This window comes from Neodiprion fabricii, chromosome 2, assembly GCF_021155785.1.
Source record: "Neodiprion fabricii isolate iyNeoFabr1 chromosome 2, iyNeoFabr1.1, whole genome shotgun sequence".
In the NCBI taxonomy this organism is placed as follows: domain Eukaryota; kingdom Metazoa; phylum Arthropoda; class Insecta; order Hymenoptera; family Diprionidae; genus Neodiprion; species Neodiprion fabricii.
The window spans coordinates 39,198,918-39,221,504 of NC_060240.1; the positions used below are offsets into that span (position 1 = coordinate 39,198,918).

Here is a 22,587-nt window from a genome sequence, read left to right on the forward strand (position 1 = left end):
TTCGGTCTCACTCCTCCGCTCCCACTCGTCTCTTTCTCTCTCTCTCTCTCTCTCTCTCTCTCTCTCTCTCTCTCTCTCTCTCTCTCTCTCTCTCTCTCTCTATCCGTCTCTGTCTTCCTCGCTCATTTGAATAGCCCTTATTTATGAAAATTGAATCGAATATACGCCTCGCTTATGAAGGGAATCGGTAGCTGTCGGTTCGGCCCCGTTGGGGTCGCGGCTTTTAATTACGGATAAAGCGAGTGATAATGGAAACGCTGATGCCAGCAGCGTCGGTTCCATCATTTTGTTTCGTTCCTTGCAGCCGTTTCTACCGTGCAGAGGCACATTTACATCCGCACAGCTTTATACATGTCGGTTATAGGCATGTATCGTATACACACGCGAAAGCTCAGGGTTATCGCGGAGGAGTCGACAAACCCCCTCCCCTCCTCCTCCTCCTCCCCCTCCCCCTTGCCGCTCGCCACGTTCGCCCCACTTTGCCGATAATCTCGAAATTGATTAGTCCTCGACAGCGTTCCTCTCGTCGTCTATTAACTGATAACGCGTCATCGGGTTCATTTGCTAATTGGATCTGTCGCGTAGGTGTATTATTATACCCGTAACCCAGATAGTATAGGTATACTTGTACCGTACGATGCTCGAGGAAAAAATTATAACGACAGAAATATACCTACCTGTTAACCGTTCCGATATTATTTTACTTTCAACTTCTTCTGGGCGAGAAGATTCTCCGCGACTTTCGCAAGAATTTTATACAGCCGTTGAAACCAGCGCGTCTCAATCGACTCGTCGTTACGTCGCATTTCGTTTTTCTTCTTTCTTGTTGTTTTCTTCTTCTCGCACAAAAATAACTCGCTGATGAAAAGAATCGTCGGTGTATAATATATATATATATATATATATATATATATATATATTTGAAGGAATTTGTATCGTCAAACGTCAACGATTCCTTCACTGTTATACATACTTATTTATTTATTCAAATGCGCTTAAAAATTTTATTCACAAACTTATTTCAAATTGAAAATAGATTTTACAGATCAACGCCACTACCTATATCGAATTCGTGAATAATTTTTTTTCTTCTCCTCAAAATAAGGTACGTATTCCCATTGAGTAAATTGTCTTTCACGATTTTGAAACTTACGTAATTATTGAAAGAAAAAATAAAAAAAAAAAAAAACCAGGACAACAAACTCTAGCAACAAAAGTCTATGTCGCAAAGACGCGACCTAAAGCTGCAACAGCGCTCGTGAGACACGACAAATTTTGCGTGCGATAAACTGGAGAAAAAGTGTAATCTCGATCAAGATCGACGAACCTTTAACAGAACGGGATGAGGGGCAGTTCGGGGAGGGGGAGGGAGGGAGAGAGTTTGAATAACTCGGGACGAGAGCCGGAGAGCTAGGTCCCGGGTAAAAATAATTAAGGAGGGAATTACTCTTCCGATAAAGCGGCGGAGGTGTCGTAAATTCTTCCGTGTGACGGCAGCTTAATACCCCGCCGAAACGACCCGCGGGCAGATAACTCGAGCCTGTGTTTCAGCGACGCGTTACTGCCGCGGTAGGATGACAGACCAGAATTGCAACGCGTCGCGGCCATCTCTCCGGAGATATGCAAACGTCTTCCCGGTCGACGGCCGGGCATAACTCTCGCCACATCCACGGGACACAGACGCGAAACGAAGACACTATAAACCTCGATACCGGGCGAATAAAATCCCGGATTTACAGCCCTGATATCCCCGCGTACGTCGACGCGCAGGGTTCACGTCGAGCTGACGGTGTGGGTTGCCTCATCAGCCAGGATGGAACGCGCGCCGGTTGTCGGGCCCACCGGCTGCCTATCTTATTGCTCGGACAACCTGCGGCGCAGGAAAAAACCTCCGCGATTCCGCCGGAGCCCGTCTTTTTTCACCCTTATCGTCACCCGCTCCATTCCTGGTTCCGTCCACCATTTGAGGACCACCAATAAGCTATGCGACCCGTTCCGATACCGTTCGACACTCCGTCCACCGCCCACGCTCTAATTCCTTCGATCCCTGGCTGGTATAATAACGATCTGAGCTTTTCACCTTCGTGCGGGAATCGATGCACGGTCCAGGAATTCTGACGAATTTGAAGGATTGCTTTGGTAAATTACAAGTGCTTGCAAGAAGTTCGCTCACAGTGTTGTAATGAGCTACAAAAGCTCAATAACATGGATATAAACTGTTTTAACATATTACTCGTTGCGTGTCGTTTGAGGTCCTTGCCAGAAATGGTTGTGCAGAATCGTGGTTTGATCCACGAATACAATAAACGTCAAGCGATAAAGTTTTTTGTACCAGGTATAAAAAATTTCTCGACGAAACTCGCTTAAAGTCGGATCTTAGTCACGAATCGATTAACGAAAGATATCTACAGTCAAGTCAATTTGCGCAGAATTTTATGTTAGTGGCCGACAAATGGTGCCACGCATACACCTTATACGTGAAATTCCGTACTACTTTTCCGGTAAAATAATTCTCGTTAATTTGAAACACTTTCATTGCAGATCGGAGCACACGGTGCATCCCTTTGTCCTTCAGGCTGCTAATACGAGTGTTTTTTAGCTGGGGTCGACGAAGGTTGGAAGAGTCGATCGACGCTTCGGTAGCCGTTGGACGATGGAGGCAAGACGGACGAGGAGGCATTTAAATCGATCCTGGATGCGTAAAAGCACTTTTCCGCCCCTTTCCGTATATCCCCCCATGGTTTCCGAGGGTTGTGGCACGTTACTTTCGTCCATCACTCGTGCAGCCATTGATTTGTCCTCGTCTAGGGAGTACCGAGGTATCCGTTAGATAGAATGATGAATGCAGACTCGTCTATTCCCGGCGACCATGTCAGGGATTCTTGACTCCCGGGCAGCCCGCGGTGGTCCTTCCATCCCGGTAAAGGACACCCTCCTAATTCTTCACGTCGTCCCCGCGAATCTCCCGCTCGTATTCCCGACTTCGAAGGACTTCGACGGGAGTCGTAACGAGACGGGGGACCGGAAGTGGCCGCGCTTCCTGGATGGGTTCCTTGGGCAACATAGCGATAAGTACGGCCATCGTAAGGAGGACTCGAACACGCGCCAGAAGGCTCACCTGCTGGGTGTGAGGAACTCGCGTGTGCGAGGCGCATGTGGGAGAGGAATTCCGTGCGCGGGAGATCTCGTGCAATCTCGATCAACTATCGAGCGATTACTCCGGCGAATAATGAAGATATCCCCGATACCTAGCAAGACCCGGGATGAATACGTGTACGTAGCTATTCATTTACGTGGTCAGTCGAGCGCGACGACGAGAATTGAGCCCCACGCCTCGTGCCTGCGTGATAAATCTGCAACGAAGCAAATGGGCACCTTGTACGTACCTTGGAGGATCCATCCCGTTAATTAATCATCACTGGACTTTGCTCGGAAGGATAGCCGATGCTTGCACTGTTTACAACAGAAGTTTGATAGGTATTTCTCTGGTGTAAGAACGAGGCGAAAAATTCATCGATAAAAAGAATTTATGATCCAAATGCGCAACCCTTTTACAGCCGAAAGGAAGGACTCGATCCGAGGATGTCCGAAGAACGCATCTTTATATGAGTTACGCGGCTTGGCGAGAGATCCGCGGATTCTGAGAACGCGTATAATTAAACATGGCGTCGTTTCTGCAACCGAGCCGTTCCGTGTACAAGCGTGTGCATCTTTTCAATCCTGAGCTTCGTCTCTCTGTTCCCGCTTCGATCTTCCTTTAATACCGGCGAATCCCCCTCGGTGTGATCTATGTATCAAGAAGTTGTGAGGGCCGCAGCCGATCCTCCACAGTGCAGGCAAACCGAACGGAACGGAACGGAACGGTAACGGACGGAACGAACCGTCGTGTCTGTCCCCCCGCATGCTTACTTTATTATCGAGGTTCAAATGAGAATTTATGTAGACATAAACGCTCGTGTCAGCGCTCGGCGTGGGTGTGGGGCGAATGGGGGGCGGGGACGGCGGAGGGGGAGGGGGGCAGCATCCCTGTCCCCGCATCTATCACTGCAGCACCGTGGCTATAAGCCCCGCGTTATACCCTCGGCACGCAGCTAGTCCCGTCTGAAAACGTTCGGCTTTGATCACTCCAGGCTTGTCTTTTATTTATTCCTGGAATATTAAACGCGTCCTGCAGCTACTCCTCGACCCCGGTTCCCTTCGATGTGTGCACCTTCGACTCCCGTATAGTCACCGACGTAACGTGTACCTAATGTAGCTACATATCGTGCACGCTGCTGCATGCGCGCAAATCGCGCTTCCAGGTACATACGTCGGGATGTCTGCTCCCAGGAATGGAGGCAGAGGCTCAGCCTATCGACGATGACAGGATCATGCTCCGGGGGCCGAACAACATGTTCCGCGGAAAAGAACACCGGATACCTGCCACTGCGGAACCGCGATGCCGTTGCCTCTGCGACGTTATAGTTACGTTGCGTAACGATACCAACGATCGTGTACGTCATTGACACCGCTATTTATCGTCCGGGATGCTGATTGCCTTGATGCTGCTCTCTCATGCCGAGTTGAGACGCGCGCAGCGTGATCAAAACGCTCGGTCAATGCTGGGCTAATTAATAGTTACTACTGAATGAAAAACCTTCTTGAGTTAAAATTCTCAGCAGGCTCGGACGAAGCCGTGATCAGACTTGACTTACCGCTTCATCAGGTACGCGTAAGGCTACCTGATCAGGACCTGACCAGAAGTGTAACGTGCCGTTTTAGAATGTCCTGATTAGGCGATGATTCGAAGTATCGGAACTGGATCCTGGCTTCATCAGGCGTTTATCGGGGCAGGTTGAGGCGTTACCTGATCACACTCGGGCTATGATTGTTCGGGTTTATTGATTTTTGACATAAAGTATGAAATTATAATTATTATTATATAGATACAAAGTGAAGGCTTTTAAAAATGAGCTGCTGATATCTATAGACAGATGTCTACAAAAATAATAAACTGGCTAAACTGCGAAATGATATTTTGTACAATTTTGCAGGTGGACGGCGACATTTTATTACAAGTCATTTGGTACTTTTATCACGAGAACGTCAACGATTTCCATGACGTTTGGTGGCTGCTCACGACAATTGCAACGTGTCAGGTTTAGTCAGGGTTAGATCACGTGCACGGGAGCAGAGTTTGCCTGATCAGAGCCTGCTGGGAGGTCAACCTGGTCTGGTTGAAATTCTACTCGGGGTACACGCTGCACGCAGTGTTGTATAATCCTGGATGATGAAGATCTTTCCGGAAATTTCATACAAGGCACATACAGATTCGGGACGAATTATGGCCCACCCTAACGCTCATAGTGACGCTCATCAACAACTGGCCATGCGTGATCGAGGCATTTTCCCCATAATAGAGGTTCGAGCTTCCCCGAGGAACTGCACTACCCAATCAAAGTCTGCTTCCTGAAAACGCTGCCGTTTTTCTCCTGGATACCGAAATATAACACGTGATCCGAAGCATTCGTCATATTCTTATCTGCTACTTCCGAAAATCGTCTTTGTTGTCGTCGAGTAAAACTATTCAGTTATAGTTCGATTGTTGAACAGTTATTGGTAATGTGGGTTTTGTCGTCAATTTTCTTTGACATATGTGGTATATATCCTTAAAATTTACAGCCAGATCTGACTTTAACTGAAATTCGTGAGTCTATGGAGATAAACCTTGAAGAAATATTTGGCCGCGGAACAAATCACACGGTCGACGTTCAAAATCACTGTACGATAAACACTGAGATTTATTGTTTTGCAAGAAAGTCTATGTATATAGGTATAGCGTGCATGGAAGTGGTTTACTGTACTAGAGGTGAATGCCCGTAATAAATACGGGCAACGATCATATCGTACACGCGCATATAATATGAGAAGGCAGAGATTTGTTGGCAACTCGTCACGCGGGGATTCGTTGACCTTTACTTAATTATGAGATTATCGCGTTTTTCAAACGGTTTATACGAACAGGTATGAGCGCGGTATTGCTTATTACGAAAGTTTATAGGTACGTGTAAGTACGCTTTAAAATGCCTGTGAACTTTTGAGCTCTTTACAGATCTCTGGAAGCTCGACGTATCCGCGAGACTGTAATAATATTAACCCATAACGGTGTAACTTGTTCGACAGTAATTATTCTCGTCATCGTTTAACCACGACGTGTCACGAATCCCATGGACGGTTAAATACATATTGCAATATATTATAATTGCGCTGTAACGTCACCCCGTTGCACAGCGGGCTGCAGGGTAAACGTGCGTCGTTAAATTAAGAGATAAATATAATGCAGAGCGGGGGAGCGCTGTAAGACGCTTAATGTCGGGCCACTGCGCGTTTCTAAATTTCCTCGCTTTGCTCGACTCGACGATCGACTCGTGCGCGGAGGCCTTTAGCTAGATTAACGCGGAAGTCGCCGTCACCACAAATCATTATTAGCATATTATCAGAGACACTTATCAGAGAACGCTGCGAGCCGACCCCACCCCCACCCCTCAAATAAGAGTCAATATAAATCACTGATTGTCTCCTCCTGGAGCAATAACTCATTCGTTAACAGGCATATAATTACGCCGGGTGGGCCGAGGTTACTCGAACGACGGGCGATGATATAGAACACTCGATCAAATCTTGAGCAACGTTAAATCCGGAGCATATTAATGCGCACGCATATTATACCCACGTTGGGGTCTCTTCGTGGCTTTCAGCCTGCGGAGAAACAAACGGCCCGAATAAAGAGGGAGAAACGAAAACCTGAATTACGCGTGTACAAATCATGCGCGCGGATCGCGTACATGGCGAATTAATGTCTCCTATTTCCTGTTTACCGTCAAATATTTGAATCTATCGCTGCCCACCGGCGGGATGACGTTAAAAGCGGCGCGAATTCGAGCATTAACCGGGTGACGACGTATCGAGGGGAAATCTCTCTCAATCACGCTCGTGAAAATTAATCGGTATGGGCGCAGCTGATAAGAATTGATAGCGCTCTTCTGCCGAACTGCCAATACATTTTACTTTGCACTATAACAGTCGATGTCTGTTATTTCGAACGCAATCTGTAGCCGGCCATGCATAGCTGGACTCGAGGCTCCCGCTCGTAAAGTTGACCGTTGATACACGCGCGTACCCGTGCATGAAGCCTGAGTGGCTTGACTAAATGGGCCTAACACCTTGAAAAATCGAAGCGCTGAAAAGCGGACTGTCCGTTTTGCTCCGATTTACGTCTCGCTTAACTCACGACTTCGTTTTGTCGCGATCGTGCGGTAATAACACAAATTTCGTTTGGAAACGCTCCCCTAACGAGCGACACACGCTACACGCCAAGCGCGCGTGCTATATCGGTTGCATTCGTGTAGGCGCTTGTGGCACCTCCGATCGAGAATAACATGCGCCGATTTTAGAATCTTCGGAGCGTTTCGATAGTTACTTTCAAAAGCAAATAGAATCGCTGTAATTGAGAACGAAGAGATAATCTATCAGAATTGCTAAAATGGTATAATTACGAGCGATAAACGTAGCTCAAATTTCTGGAGTTACTATACTACGGTCATGTTACGCAGCTATAATACAACTATAATAAATCAATTTAGTTTCAAGCTAGACATTAGTCTGGCGTGTAAAACCGCGGCATAGCTACTTAAATAATGGTAATTGCAGGAACGCGCGAGTATAAATTCCACGGTTGATTCTTCGGTCAACTTGCTCAGGCTTATCTCGTTTCCAAGTGAAGATTAAAAAGGAACAATTCCTTGTACAAAGTTAGCTAGACTTCAAACTGCGCAGTTCAAGCAATTCTCTGTGCTGCCGCGCTTCGTTCAGGTAAAATAGCGGTTCCCTATTATCCCTGCAAGGGTCGATTCTGACCATAAAAAGCTGGGAGCGGTTCGAGCGGCTTTCGTTTAGAAGCAAAAGAGAAAAATCATACAATTTCATCTGAACGAGACTAGCTGGGGAAAAAAGTTATTCGCAGAATTTTAAATATCTCATCCATCGATAATAAACGAACAATCATTTATCTGAAATATATCTACAAACGCTGGCTTTTTGTTGCCATAATCATGTATGTTTGCTTAAGCTCGAACCCTATGGAGCACGCCACGTGATTATAGAAGATGTAGGCAACAGGGCGACTGTTTGTTGAAAGATGAAATATTTACGATTATTATATGGAAATGGAGAGATAAATCCAGTAGAATTTAACACAGAATAACTTTATTAACCAGTTAGGTATAACTGTTACTATACCTATACATTATGTAGATTCATACATGTTAAATCCTTATAAAAGTATGATTTACACCTGCGGACGATGCACGAGGGAAGTTTCCCGGTCAATTATCATCTGCGAATTTCGTCACAAACTAAGAACATAAGCTAACATGAAATAAAGGAATAGTTCTGACGCGTATACCGCGCTTTTCTAATTCTCCGAATACCGTAGACTAGAGTCTGTAGTACGTATAGGAGTCACGCAATGCCGCCGATTAGTGTTCGGCTTAGTCAGCTGGGAATTCTCCGATTTCCAAACGATGTCCTCAGACCCGAATGATGAAAAAATCCGACAAAGAGTGGATGATGAAAAAGGCGTATGCAGAGAGCGTCGAGAGGCTCGTACAGCATCGAATTTATTGCCTATTTCGAGCACATGGAACAATTAGTCAAGTGGCAACACTCGGCACTTGATCGTTCGGTCCACTATCGGCGTAGTAACACAAAAAAGGTTTCCTCCTAACCCAAAGATTCTACGGATCGTGACAGTTTGTTTTATTTTTTTCAATTCGAATTCTACCCAATTGTCCCATGATCCGAGTCAGCGCCGTTGACCGGTTCCCCGAAGCTTCTGCGGGAGGCTGAAACTTCACGCATGCTTTGTACCGCCGACACGGCACAGTATATCGACTCGAGTCATATTATAGTGTGTCATACTCTAATCACCGGGTCTAAACATCGGGACTACTTTCTGCGCGGCGCAGGTCCTCGTCTCGTCGTAAAGGGCGCGCTGCGGCCGCTGGATCCGCCATGTTTAGTTGGCGGAGCGAGGAGGCAGTGCTTGGAAGGGGGAACTGGAAGCTGGCTGGTGTAAAGTGAGTCACTCGCGTAGTTTGACGGACGATATTCGCACGAATAACAATAATTATCGACCCTCTGGTAAACGGTAAGTGAAACAATGTTATCCTGCGTTATCCGCGCCCCCGGTCTCGCCCTCTGAGGCCTGATTATACCCGATTTTCGTGTTTACGCCTGGGTGTGTCAAAAGTGCTTCCATTGCCCCCTTCCGATTGTCAGAAAATGGTGATGCATTGCATTCTTGAGCCCTTTGTTGTGCCGCAACACCCACGCGTACCCACGCTTCGGTTTCTTGGCCCACTCCGCGTATCACACTCGTTTAATACGCTTTATCGGTCCTTTTTCACCCTCTAAAGCAGTTCGTACGATCCCCGGCGTTTCGTCGATAAATTAAGTATGGAAAATAAAAAAAAAAGAGAAATAGAAGGGAGAGTAACAAAAAAAAAAAAACTACCTACCTATCGCTTTACTCAAACGGATATGTGCACCTGCGTGCATCTTGTACTATTCGCTTTGCTATCAGCGTGAATAGGTTTTTTGAGGACTGTGGTAGACATGTATTTTATTTTATTTATTTTTTTTTTTATCATACATTTGTACATTTTTCTGCTTAGATCAGATATATGTTTTATATCTGTATGATTAAATACACTGGTGTTAATCTAAATATTACAAGTGCGTATTACGAGATACTTGTTATCTCACAATCGTTAGCTAGCTGGTAATATGAATCATAGGAGCGATGAGTCTGTTGTCAAATTTGCATAAGAATGAAAGTTACATAGCAGCTAGACATATGTACGTATATCTATATGCAGTTTGGTGTCTCTGAACAAAAAAAAGACGTGCTTTCATTAGTTGTAATTTGTGACATTTCAGACTGTTGCGTAATACACATTCAATGCTAAACTTACTCCGATCGATCTGATACAAAATTACATAATAATCCCCATTTTATGCAGGTGTGGAGTGTTTCGCCCGTTGGAGCCATGAGTTATCAAATGACGTCGAATCAATCTAGACCCAGTAAGTACCATCTGATTTGAATTACAGGTCTGACCTTAGGGCCTTTCGATTTGAAATTGAATCAATTTTCTGTTATATTCGTAACTTCCAGTGTCGCACGGCAGCTATCAAGGCCCGGCAGACCTACCGATGGGCTCTGCCAAAGAGCAGACTCTCATGTGGCAACAAAACTCCTACATGGGCGACTCGGGGATCCACTCAGGGGCTGCGACTCAGGCGCAGTCTCTGTCAGGAAAGGAAGATGACGATATAGAGGGAGACCAACTCATGTTCGACTTGGATCAGGGCTTCGCTCAAGGATTCACACAGGACCAAGTCGACGGTGAGGAAAATATTATTGAAATATTTATTACATATGGAAGAAAAAAACCCAAAATATTACGGAGTATTATTTCCTACTTGAAATTACTACAAACTTCAGCCTCAGTTTAAAAGAATTCTGTCAAGTTGTAAACAGCGAGGAGTACGTGTTAACGAATCTTGTAAAATTCAATTAAAATATTCAACAATCATTTTTATTTCAACAGAAATGAATCAACAACTGAGCCACACGAGATCACAGCGTGTACGCGCAGCAATGTTCCCTGAAACATTAGAGGAGGGTATTGAGATACCATCTACACAGTATGATCCAGCGCAACCGACCGCAGTTCAAAGACTGGCAGAGCCAAGCCAAATGTTGAAGCACGCAGTGGTCAACTTGATCAACTATCAGGATGATGCAGATCTGGCAACTCGTGCGATTCCAGAGTTGATCAAGCTCCTCAACGACGAGGATCAGGTTATAGTTTCGCAGGCTGCTATGATGGTGCATCAGTTGTCTAAAAAGGAAGCCTCACGACACGCTATTATGAACAGTCCCCAAATGGTGGCTGCTCTTGTACGAGCAATCTCAAACAGCAATGATCTTGAATCAACGAAAGCTGCGGTCGGAACTCTGCACAATTTGTCTCACCACAGACAAGGGCTTCTGGCTATTTTCAAAAGTGGCGGTATCCCCGCCCTTGTTAAGCTGTTGAGTTCACCAGTAGAGTCTGTATTATTCTACGCCATAACCACGCTTCACAATCTGCTGCTTCACCAAGACGGTTCTAAAATGGCCGTACGTCTTGCCGGTGGACTGCAGAAGATGGTTGCTCTTCTTCAGCGTAACAACGTGAAATTTTTGGCTATTGTAACCGACTGTCTCCAAATTCTCGCTTACGGCAATCAAGAAAGCAAGCTGATCATCCTCGCTTCTCAGGGACCAATCGAACTTGTACGAATTATGCGCTCTTATGAGTATGAGAAGCTGTTGTGGACAACCTCCAGAGTCTTGAAGGGTAAAATATAATCTAACAATATCTAGGGACTTATAGACAATATTCACTCTGAAATTATCCCTGACACCTCTTACGCAACAATCATATTTCAATATGTATTCTTTTCTCTTCCCCAGTGCTGTCGGTGTGCTCCAGCAACAAACCAGCAATTGTCGAAGCTGGCGGTATGCAAGCCTTGGCAATGCATCTTGGAAACTCGAGTCCAAGACTGGTTCAGAATTGCTTGTGGACACTGCGAAATCTCTCTGACGCAGGAACAAAAGTTGACGGACTGGAGGGTCTGCTGCAAGGATTAGTGCAGGTGCTGACTTCAAGCGACGTAAACGTTGTCACATGCGCAGCCGGTATTCTGTCAAATTTGACATGCAACAATCAACGCAACAAGGTGCGTCAAATTTCTTACAGAGTAAGGATTTAAATGAGGAGAAGAAGCAAAATATTCACAAAAGTATTTCAAAAACTTATTTCAGGTCACAGTGTGTCAAGTTGGGGGAGTCGACGCACTTGTGCGCACTATTGTCAGCGCTGGTGATCGCGAGGAGATAACAGAGCCAGCAGTCTGTGCTCTCCGTCATCTAACTTCGCGTCACGTCGACGCCGAAATGGCCCAAAATTCGGTCCGCTTGAACTACGGCATTCAGGTCATAGTCAAGCTTCTGCATCCGCCTTCGCGCTGGCCGTTGGTCAAGGCTGTTATTGGCCTTATTCGTAATCTGGCTCTGTGCCCAGCGAATCATGCTCCGTTACGCGAACATGGCGCTATTCATCATCTGGTTAGGCTCCTCATGCGCGCTTTCCAGGATACTCAGCGAGTATGTTCCTTTATAATTATGTCTCGATCATTCAATCAAACGTATTAGACACAGAAATAAAAGAACGCTTAATACAGTGTCACGTCACATGCCGAATGTTGATCTTGACTTATCGAGCTTATTATCACCGTTATCTTGCAGCAGAGATCCTCAGTGGCTAGTACAGGAAGCCAACAGGCAGCTGGAGCATACGCAGATGGGGTGCGCATGGAAGAAATTGTGGAAGGCACAGTTGGAGCTTTGCACATTCTAGCCAGAGAATCGCATAACAGAGCGATCATTCGAACTCAAACTGTTATACCGATATTCGTCCAGGTCCGTACTCTAATGATCAACTTATAATCTGCAGATTACTTTTTAGTGATGTATATCACAACCCTGCTTTATCACAGATTAGTATCAGTCTTTTGTTTATCCGATGTCCTTTTACCTTTATGGAACATTAGTTGCTGTTCAACGAGATTGAGAATATTCAACGCGTCGCGGCAGGAGTACTTTGCGAATTGGCGACGGATAAGGAAGGGGCTGAAATGATTGAGCAAGAAGGAGCTACCGCTCCGCTAACTGAGTTACTTCACTCGCGGAACGAAGGCGTTGCAACTTACGCAGCTGCCGTGCTTTTCCGAATGAGTGACGACAAGCCGCAGGACTACAAGAAACGGTTATCTATGGAGCTGACTAACTCGCTATTCCGCGAAGACACCAGCCTCTGGAACAACGCTGATCTCGGAATGGGTCCAGACTTACAGGTAAAATCAGCACATTTTCTTATCCGAGACACTCGCACTGTGGCTTCTATTAGTTTTCACATCAAACCGCCTTGAAATAATTCTAGGTTTTTTCGTGAATATCACCAGATCGACAGAACATTCCTTCTTTTCTTTCGTTTTTCCACTCTTCTAATAACTTGGGTGGGTATGTACGTGTTATTCCCTTTTGTTGCGAGGGCCGCTGTTTCATTCGTATTGTGCAAAGCGTAATGGGTGATCAAAGGAAAAGTATTGTACAGAGTAGCATGTTTCAAACGAGACAGAAAAAGATGAAGACAAAGCGAAAGAGAGAGAGAGAAAGACACGGGCGGAAACGAGAGACAGTTTTCCAATATCAACCATTGAATGGTGTATAAATGAAGCCACAGTTAAAGTGACAGAGGTGCAGAATATTCCACACCTGTGAATCTCCTGTCAGCACTGAGTGCTCGCTTAATTCGCTACATAAAACGTATTACGTATTTGACACATGAAAATTTTCGTGCAGTAGCAGCTGGTAGATAATAGCATAGTAGACTGTTGCATTATTGTTTTGTCCATTATTCCAATACGCATAACACACGAATTGGCCTATTATGTACATAAAAACTATTTTTCATAATCGATTGAAATATGTTCAATTGCGCAAAGCTTAATCTAACATAACATTAAACGCGTTCTTACGTGTAATCACATTCATATACATATGTGCTTTTTTTTACCAATTTTAAGCTTGCTCTTTGTATAATTTTTAGCCTGCAACAATTGATATTATACCTCCTTGGAATAGATCGAGTAGTAGACAGTTGTTATCACTCCGCTCACTATAATTTCGACTCACAGAGCACAACAAACCCGCGGTATGTTAGGAGAAGATTTGATTTATTACAGCTATTACCTACTCGTCCAAAATTAGCATCAAAGTCTAGGGTATGTAACCTGGTTTATTTTGAAACAGTCACAAAGTGATCCTCGATTTTAACAGGGCAGGGGAAGGTAAGGGGACCCTTTGTTTTGTATGCACCATTTCCTGATGGAAGACATTCGCTTTTGAATATCCTATACAACCGAAATAAGAATTCAAAGAAAACATCACGCAAATCAATTTCTCTTCTTATTCTGATTGTCAATTTACGAGGTCAATATTGACGATTTTGTTTTAAAAATAGAATAGCGTTGTGCCTAATGGAAGCGTGGGAAGTAGTGTACATGCAAAATAGAAAAATACAAGCATAAAATTAGAATGTGTTGAGCGTATAGTATAGTCAGAAAAGGTACTGAATAAAAAAAAAAAATACAGACAGAGAAGTGAATCCAATTGAATTTTAATATTCCTGAATATGAAAAATTGGGACAATTGTGGAACTTTTCTTTGTTTTCGTAAAATCCCTTCAATGAAATTGAACTTGAATCACTTCAATTGCACCTTGTAAACCGTCGTACGATTTTTTTTTTCCGTTCCAAAATTTTTATGGCTCCAACACGTGCCCGACACATCCTTAGAAACAAACATCGCACAGTTGAATTTAAAATCACAGATATATATACACCATATAAACCCTGCATGGGAATGTATTTTGCTATTCTATGTCGCACGAGACACAAGGTATTCTAATCTAAAATTCCTTTATAATGTAAAGTATAAAGTACGCACATACATAAAAGAAGAGGAGCCGTATTCCCTGCAGGTTGATGTATCGGTTTTTCCGTCCCCTTTTTTTACTCGACGTGTAAAATTGTGTTAACCCTTTATTTCGTGCGGTTTTTTGATTAAATTTTTTTTTTTTTATTATCACTTATTTTTCTTTACTTTGAGTAAAATCGGATCTCAACCGTAGAACGCAGAGGGCGTAACAATTTTAATCTATTAGACATTAAGTTTTGTGTTTACCTGTGCCTACCTACTCTCCAGGACATGCTTGGTCCAGATCAAGGCTATGATGGTATGTATGGACAAGGACCCCCTAGTGTGCACAGCAGTCACGGAGGTCGGGGATACCAGCCGCAAGGTAAGTCACACATTTCGTCCATCCTTGCTCTCCCTTTTGCATTACGTTTAATTATACTTGTTATTCACTGCTGCTGGCATCACAAACAATGGTAAAATAATAAACGTTGAACGATTTAATTATAGAAACAAACTGTACACCATGTTGTGCTAAATTTGTTTGAAGAATCACTTCGAACGGGAGTTTTCAATTCCATGAAAAGAACTAATTAATAGAATTTTGTTAAATAAGTGGTTGGTCGGGAAAAGTAAGTAATTACTTTTGTCCATGAGATAGAATGACGGAATTTTTTTTTTTTTTTTTGCGTCACACGCATTGTAAAATTTAAAGAAAAAGATCGTCCAAGTGTTGTTTCTTCTTTTTTTTTTTTTTTCCTGTGGTAGTGTCCTTTTCCATCTCCCCTGTCCTCCTTTCTTCAACAAAACTAAACCGAGTAAACCTTATCTTATTAAAATTCACAATCTTTGGGTATCGTTTAAGCACTTAACACTTCTAGCTAATTAGAGTCATTATATTTAATGTAATGTTATTCCAACAGCAGCTTAACCAACGGACTTACATTTAAGTAAAAGGCTATCAACAATATCTCGTGGTAACACATAGGTGAACCTCAATTCTTACTTACTCTAATCTGCTTGCTAATATTAACATTGTGAACTGTATCCACTATTTCGTGTTAATTATACACTACGTATTTGCTATTTGCTAGTGTATATTTCTTACTGTTTGCAGTACACGGAATTGCTCTTAAGTTCGTTGAACATTCCGCTGGTTTTGTACAAACACATTCAGCAATGCTTGTTACGCAAACTTTAGAGAGTACTTTTAATCCATCTTTTCATTCGTTGAATTATACTACGTTCAAACTCAACGCCAATCGTAAACATGTCTACTTGTGTAGAGCAAATGAAAATACGGAAACTTATTCAAGTTAATGCTTGAAAACATGTCACTAAATCTTCCGCTTGCGCATGTGTGTGTGTCTGAATCTACTGCACGTCTATGATATAGCATTGTTGTTGTGCAGTTGAAATTAAAAAATAGTTTGGTAGAATGTATCGTTTTTTAACACTTATCATGAAAAATAACGCTCTGCTTCTTACTTTGAATAACAATCAATATTAACCATGTGTATTTGTTGCCAACAGATATTCAAACACCTTTGTTAATGAAATCTTACGTTTCAATTATAATTTCGAAAATATCTTTTGCGCAAAATGAAGTTTTATCTTGTTTTACTTTATTTTTTTTTTAAATTTGAATGCGAGTAAAGAGAGATGGTAATAGGTTTGATTTTGTATTTTCGTTCACAACAATATAAATTCACAGTGAAGATTTTTTTTAAACAAAAATAGAGGAAGCCGACAAAGGTGATCAGTCAACTGTGTATCTAAAGGCATGCAATCAGGCAACTCCTACGCTGACTTGTAATCTCTCCTACCTTTCATCTTACCCTCTCTGTTTATTGAAGCTGAGAAATCAATAACTTTGACCTCTGGAGTGCTTGTTTCTATGCAGTTTCCACCTTAGTTAAGGGTCCATACGTGTGTTTTTGTTGGATTAAATATACTAAGTCTATTTTTTCCTTTTCACTCGCGTTTCTTCTATCGAAAATCGCAAAACTGATTTGAGAAAATAACAAAACGCATGATTGAATCCAGTTCCGTATGACTGAAACAGCTTTTAACTTCCAATTCATGTAATGATGAAACTGATTTTTTCTTGCAATTGATGATTATCCTTCAATGAAAATAAGTTCTCAGTTGTGTAGATTTTGAATAAAGTTTGCGAATTCGTTGAACAGTAAGTAAATTTACGATTAGTTGGATTAGTTCAAGATTTTTGAAAAGTTTGAAGAAACAAGCTAAAACACCGCTTGTTATCCCTGTTATATCATTACTTAAAGCTTCTTAACTGTCCTGTGTTACTCAGTAATCACGATCTACTCCATCGCGTATAGATTAACGGCAAATCGACGATTTAAAGTAAAATGACGAATAATCTTTCTACTTCTGCTTGACAATACCTAAACATGCCAGGAATATATCTACCTATATGTAAATCAGAAAGTTGAGCTATATGTTATTAAAAAAATACCTTTCTTTGACCTAGAATTGCAGTGATAATTTCTATTCAATTTTTTTATTTTTTATTTTGGACAGTTACCGTTAGTTTCTTTCCAGGTAGGAAATTGATTACATGCTGAAAATGTTGATTTTTTTGCCAGGTTATGACCAGATACCAATAGATTCAATGCAAGGACTTGAGATAGGCGGAGGATCGACGTACGGCGCAATGGACACCATGGACGTTGCTCAAGATGGTGATCTGAGCTTTGATCACCTCGAAGAACTTCCCGCACCTCCACAAGACAACAATCAGGTTGCTGCATGGTACGACACTGATCTCTAGACCGTGTCGCAGTCATCATCGACCGACCTCCGTAATACGAAATTCAAATTGTGAGGTTTTGTTTTCTTTCTTAATTTTTGAATCAAGGAAATTCACATCAATCGAATTAATAAATCGATGCTTTTACTTGCATTTCAATTATATATAAATATTTTTGATCAACGTTAACGGAGATATTTCGCAGTGGTGAACTGATAACGCGTCGTCAGGCGTTCCAAACAATTTTTAGAAGCTCAGAAAATCTGCATGTGAAAATATGACTTTATTAGTAATTATTTACTAGATATGTATCTATAGATAAAAAAAAAAATCGTGTAGTGAGGCTGTCTGCGTTACGGAATCTTTAAGAGGTACCGTCGTGTCGTATTATTGGCATTTTTTGTTGCACTAAATTTTCTATTATTATCGTGAAATGTATTTTTTAGTGAATTTTTTTTTTATCGTTGCCCCCCCTCCCTCCCTCCCTCCCTCCCTCCCTCCCTCCCTCCCTCCCGCCCCTCTTATAATTGTCCGGTGTTCAACGTAACATTTTCAAAATTTTTATGTTACGTACAAAAGTGTAGCGATAAACTTGACTACGTCATTCATTTTTTCATCGTTAAAAATCGCCATAGGTCAGATTATTATTATTATTATTATTATTATTATTATTATTATTATTATTATACACTATAATTTTATATAAATGTCTATTACGTAATAAAAATTGAAACAAAAGGTAATATAGCAATTGATTTTATCACTTTCTTCTTGCATTCTTTGCAATATTTCTTTAATTTTCAAATTTCAAACGACTAAACTCATGAAAACTAAATCACTCCTTGTGTTCGGATATAAATTACGAAGGAACCTTACTTTACTTTTACGGAACTGTTGAACAGCTGTCACTGTCATCGAAATAGGGAACACTTTTTTTATTTTTATCTTTCACAACGCTTTCAAATATGAGTTTGCAAGTTAAAATGACAAAAGGTTGAAATAAAAGCATCGATTTAGCATCAAGTTTATTACACTGTGTTAGCATTACATATATGTATGCAGTAATTATGTTAGATCGTGGCATGATAGTAGTGAAGTAACCTTTTATTCTATTAGTTCGACCACTCGTTTTTGTTATTGCATTTGATTTTCATTCCCTTCCTTGGGTATTATCTAGTTTTAAAACAAATTTCGAATGCGATTGATAAGTATAATTATTCGCATTGCACGGTATTCTCTGCATTTGAATGAAAAAAAAAAAAAAAAAAACAAATACGTGAGTCCTTCTGTACATTAAAGTGATGATATCGATGCGAACGCGACACGCATTCAAAATTGTCAAATTAAAATATGTAAACGGCAGCTATTTGCCAATGAGCATACATGGATGCAAAGAAGTAGGACGTCGGAATGTTGACTTAAATAACAAAAAGGTTTTGCCTGCCTTTCATGTGCAATCTGTAAAACGTCTTGGCGTATCGGTCTCGACCAATCTCGTAAGATTGAAAAATTAAAAATGAACGAAATTATTAGGTACGTACCTTGGATTATTTAATGGAATTCCAGAGCTTACGATGAACTTTTTATCGTAATCATATCCTGGGGGTCGCAGACACGTCTTGAGTATACACGTATAATAGGATTATAAAATACATACGAGTAACGGATTAGACCGGGGAAACTGACGATTCAGAAACGGAAAACGACTGTTCATCGACACCGACTGTGCCGCAGTGTTACGTAACGTCAACGCATACCCCTAAGTTGTGACATCGATATCCATTCGATCCTGAATGCTTGCATTCACCAATCGCGAAAACATAATTTGCAAATCGTTCGTGTTCATCGCATACGTGATTTGAGAATCAAAACTGCAGCAAGCAATTCAGCTTTGAATGAAAATCGGGTTGAGTGAATGTGTCGGCATTTAAGATAACACCCGCGTTGACTAATGGAGAGAAAGATGCGAATGCATAAGATATTCTTGGCGCGTGCTGATTATTCCTTCAATTATCCTCGATATTAAAATTCAATTAAAACGCCGCATAGTAATGCCAGAAATCGGTGATTCTGGAATTTTTCTGAGGACAGTTTCTCGGTCTCGGTCGAATTTCCTCGGTCTGTTCTATAGCTACTATATAGTTTTTTTTGCAATTTTGATATGTAATAAAATCTATTCGTATAATGGTATATTTATGCGAGGCGGCTAAGTGTTCGTGAATGAATTTTGATGCACTATATTGAATTACCATATTATTAAATTTACACGGCTAAGAAACGGAAAGATGTTGGTGTTGTTTATTTAGAATAGATTTAGATATATATATACACACATGTGCACATTCGTGTATATACATATATATATATCCGAAGAAAATTGAAGAAAAACGAGGAAAAAAAGGATTGAAAATTTAAAATATTTAATAACACACTCGGATACAGGGGAGGGTAAACGAAAATAAATTAAAATATATTATAATTAACATATTATATAAATAATATACTAATTACAATAAACTAGCGTAAGTAAATTTTTTGCATTATGCTGCATTTCACAGGGTAGTAAATCCTAATTTTTATCTTAGTTTTTAATTTATTTAAGGACAATTGCAGTAATAACTGCCTATCGGATTGATTATTTACTCCATTCAGTATTAAGGAATATAGATTCTAAAACGTATTAATACATAATTCGTATACGTATATGTAATGTATCGTTTAATGTCGGTATACAAATAAAGCGGACACGCAAATTATATCGAATTTAAAACACTTGTCGGCCGATATTATTAGCCATCGCTTCACCCGCATGCACAATCGGTACTCGGCCTACAATGTTCGCATTCAAAGTGAGAATAATTTAAATTCGCGTAACTTTCGCGACGAGTGAACCGATTCAATCAAATTCCAATGCAGCGGTCACTGCAAACATTTCGTTATTAAATTTACTAAAAAAGCCTTATGTGTGGCAAACAGTACTTGTGCTCCACTGATCTTTTCATGCATGAAACATACAACGTTTTATAACGTTCATGGAGCAATCAAACTTCGTGAAAACTGTTCGAAACGACAGAACAAAGCAAGAACATTGGAAACTATATTTCCTCAACATTAGTTTCATAAATCATTACTATAACATGATATTTAGATTATTGTCAAGCTTTGTTATTTAGCAATTCACTGTTTTAATTGCACTACCCAATTGTTATTTAGTAAAGCGTTTCTAGACGATGTATAAAAATCGGTGTAAATGTCTGGAAATGCGAACGACACACGCGTCGTGAAAGTTTTCTCGAAACATATTACATCAAGCGTTTTGTCCCCGTACGCAACGGTAAATTCTTTAAATGTCATTTGAAACTGGTGAACGCTTGACGGACCTAATTATCGTTACCGCGGTCCACGTTTCGTCCGAAACCGTTATAACGCAGCTTTCTCACACTTTGAAAGACGAATTAACGCAGTTATTGTACTTAGCGATAGCCACTGCACTTAGTCACTGACCTACCCAATGGAAGACGAAACTATTTTCAATAACAAAAGAAGGAGGTCATCGTACTCCGCGATGATGGGGCCCCACTTTTTGGGCCTCAGACTTTCTGCCGAGTGCACGTATACCAGGAAGCGGGACCGTACGTACCGAGAACGGAGAGTTTCTTACCGATTTTCGGTCCACGTTATTTTCCCACCGAGATAATTCGCTTCACAAAACGTTTCGTGCTCGAATCGACACGCTTTTAACAGTATAAACTGCACAGTTGAGCGACAATAAAGCCCCGGAAATTATGCTCCTGTTTTACCAGTGGCACCTATGCTCCGGTCATGTCAAACCGGTATATTTCTCCTGCTGAGATTCGAGCGATTATAGAACCTAGACTAGATCACGAGACCTTCACCTTTGCATGTCTCCCTGCAAACTTTCTGAGCATTATGTTATAACTTATAGACTTTATACGTGTACGGCGACGACTGCTAAGGTCACTCGTTAAATTCACGCCATTTAATTCGCCGACGGGCATTTCTGACCGTTGTACAGAAGCCGTTGTGCACACTCAATGAACGCTAACGGAGTGCTGTATTGTTATTCTCTTCAATTACGAAGATGTGATAGAGACCTTCCGCTCAAATTGCTAAAAGTCGTTTGTCTCACGTTACTTTTACGAAAGTGAAAAATATTGCAGGAAAAGTCGAGTACGCTTTCAAATTTGGAATGAATAAATCCAGCTACTGTAAACTAAGATTGCTTTTCTATTTGAGTCACTTTAAAGGTCACTCGATCAGTTCTCTGAAATTGATATGACGTAAAAGGTCTACCTACAGCGTTAGAAATAGTGTCCACGTTATAATGTAACAATTCCGGAAAAATTGTGAATAACCGGATGGATCGGAGAAAAATATCGCAAGCATAAATATTATGATATTACATAATTTTCATGATTAAATCAGTTTTACATTATTATATCGGTGATTTATAGTAATAAGTTGACGTACAACGTAATATCTCTTATTTGTTAGTCACTTTGTTCCCGCTGTGTATAAGTTCGTCGTTGATTATTCCTGTACACGAAGGTTCGGCCGTACTCGATGTAGTGATTGCAGGATATCTTTGATTGCCCGTATATTCATCTTTACTTTCATTTCAAGAGAGTCCATTGTGTAGAAGCCGGTTAATTGGATACTGTAAAAATTGATCCCGCAGTGCGGAGGGAAAGTGACTTGCAGTGAATGATTATATACCTATGTTCCGACTCATCGATCGGTACCATGCTAAAGCAGATTGTTTTTGAAATAGACTCCGATTGTAGACGTCGGCTCCGGATTCGTATCGAAATTCTTTAATAATTTTTTTTATTACTCTTAATATTAAACTACGTGATATCGTTCAGCGGACATCTGTTAATACCGCAAAACTTTGCTTCTTCATGGAGATATTCGTAATAGGTATTGCAATCTTGACGAACGGATGAAGGCACGACATGGAATTTATATCGCCCCAGAAATTTTATTTTCAATGCCGGGCTACACGGAGATAAAAATGTGACGTCATTCGGGCGCTGCAAAGAGAAACGGAAGAACAAAATTTATAATACACATTTTATTTTTTGCCACATACCAGCAGTGAGTCAAAGAATTATTTGAGAAATTTACTCTTGTTTCTTAAAATCGTTATTTCTTCCGA

At 41.4% G+C, this 22,587-nt stretch overlaps 1 protein-coding gene across 3 annotated transcripts; it reads left to right on the forward strand.

Moving 5' to 3' along the window:
• The first annotated feature begins 9,053 nt into the window (after positions 1 to 9,053).
• Positions 9,054 to 18,731, forward strand: LOC124174944 (armadillo segment polarity protein). 3 transcript variants are annotated; one of them, XM_046554623.1, is made up of 10 exons: positions 9,054 to 9,187; positions 10,062 to 10,125; positions 10,217 to 10,447; positions 10,653 to 11,447; positions 11,564 to 11,832; positions 11,918 to 12,259; positions 12,401 to 12,574; positions 12,706 to 13,008; positions 14,921 to 15,017; positions 17,245 to 18,731. In XM_046554623.1, exons 2-10 carry the CDS (start codon positions 10,089 to 10,091, stop codon positions 17,427 to 17,429), a joined length of 2,433 nt encoding a protein of 810 aa, XP_046410579.1. In that variant the 5' UTR covers positions 9,054 to 9,187; positions 10,062 to 10,088; the 3' UTR covers positions 17,430 to 18,731. The 3 variants fall into 3 exon arrangements, with proteins under 3 accessions (XP_046410579.1, XP_046410580.1, XP_046410581.1); XM_046554624.1 differs by having other exon boundaries at positions 12,404 to 12,574; XM_046554625.1 differs by lacking the exon at positions 14,921 to 15,017 and having other exon boundaries at positions 17,245 to 17,388.
• Positions 18,732 to 22,587: the final 3,856 nt, after the last annotated feature.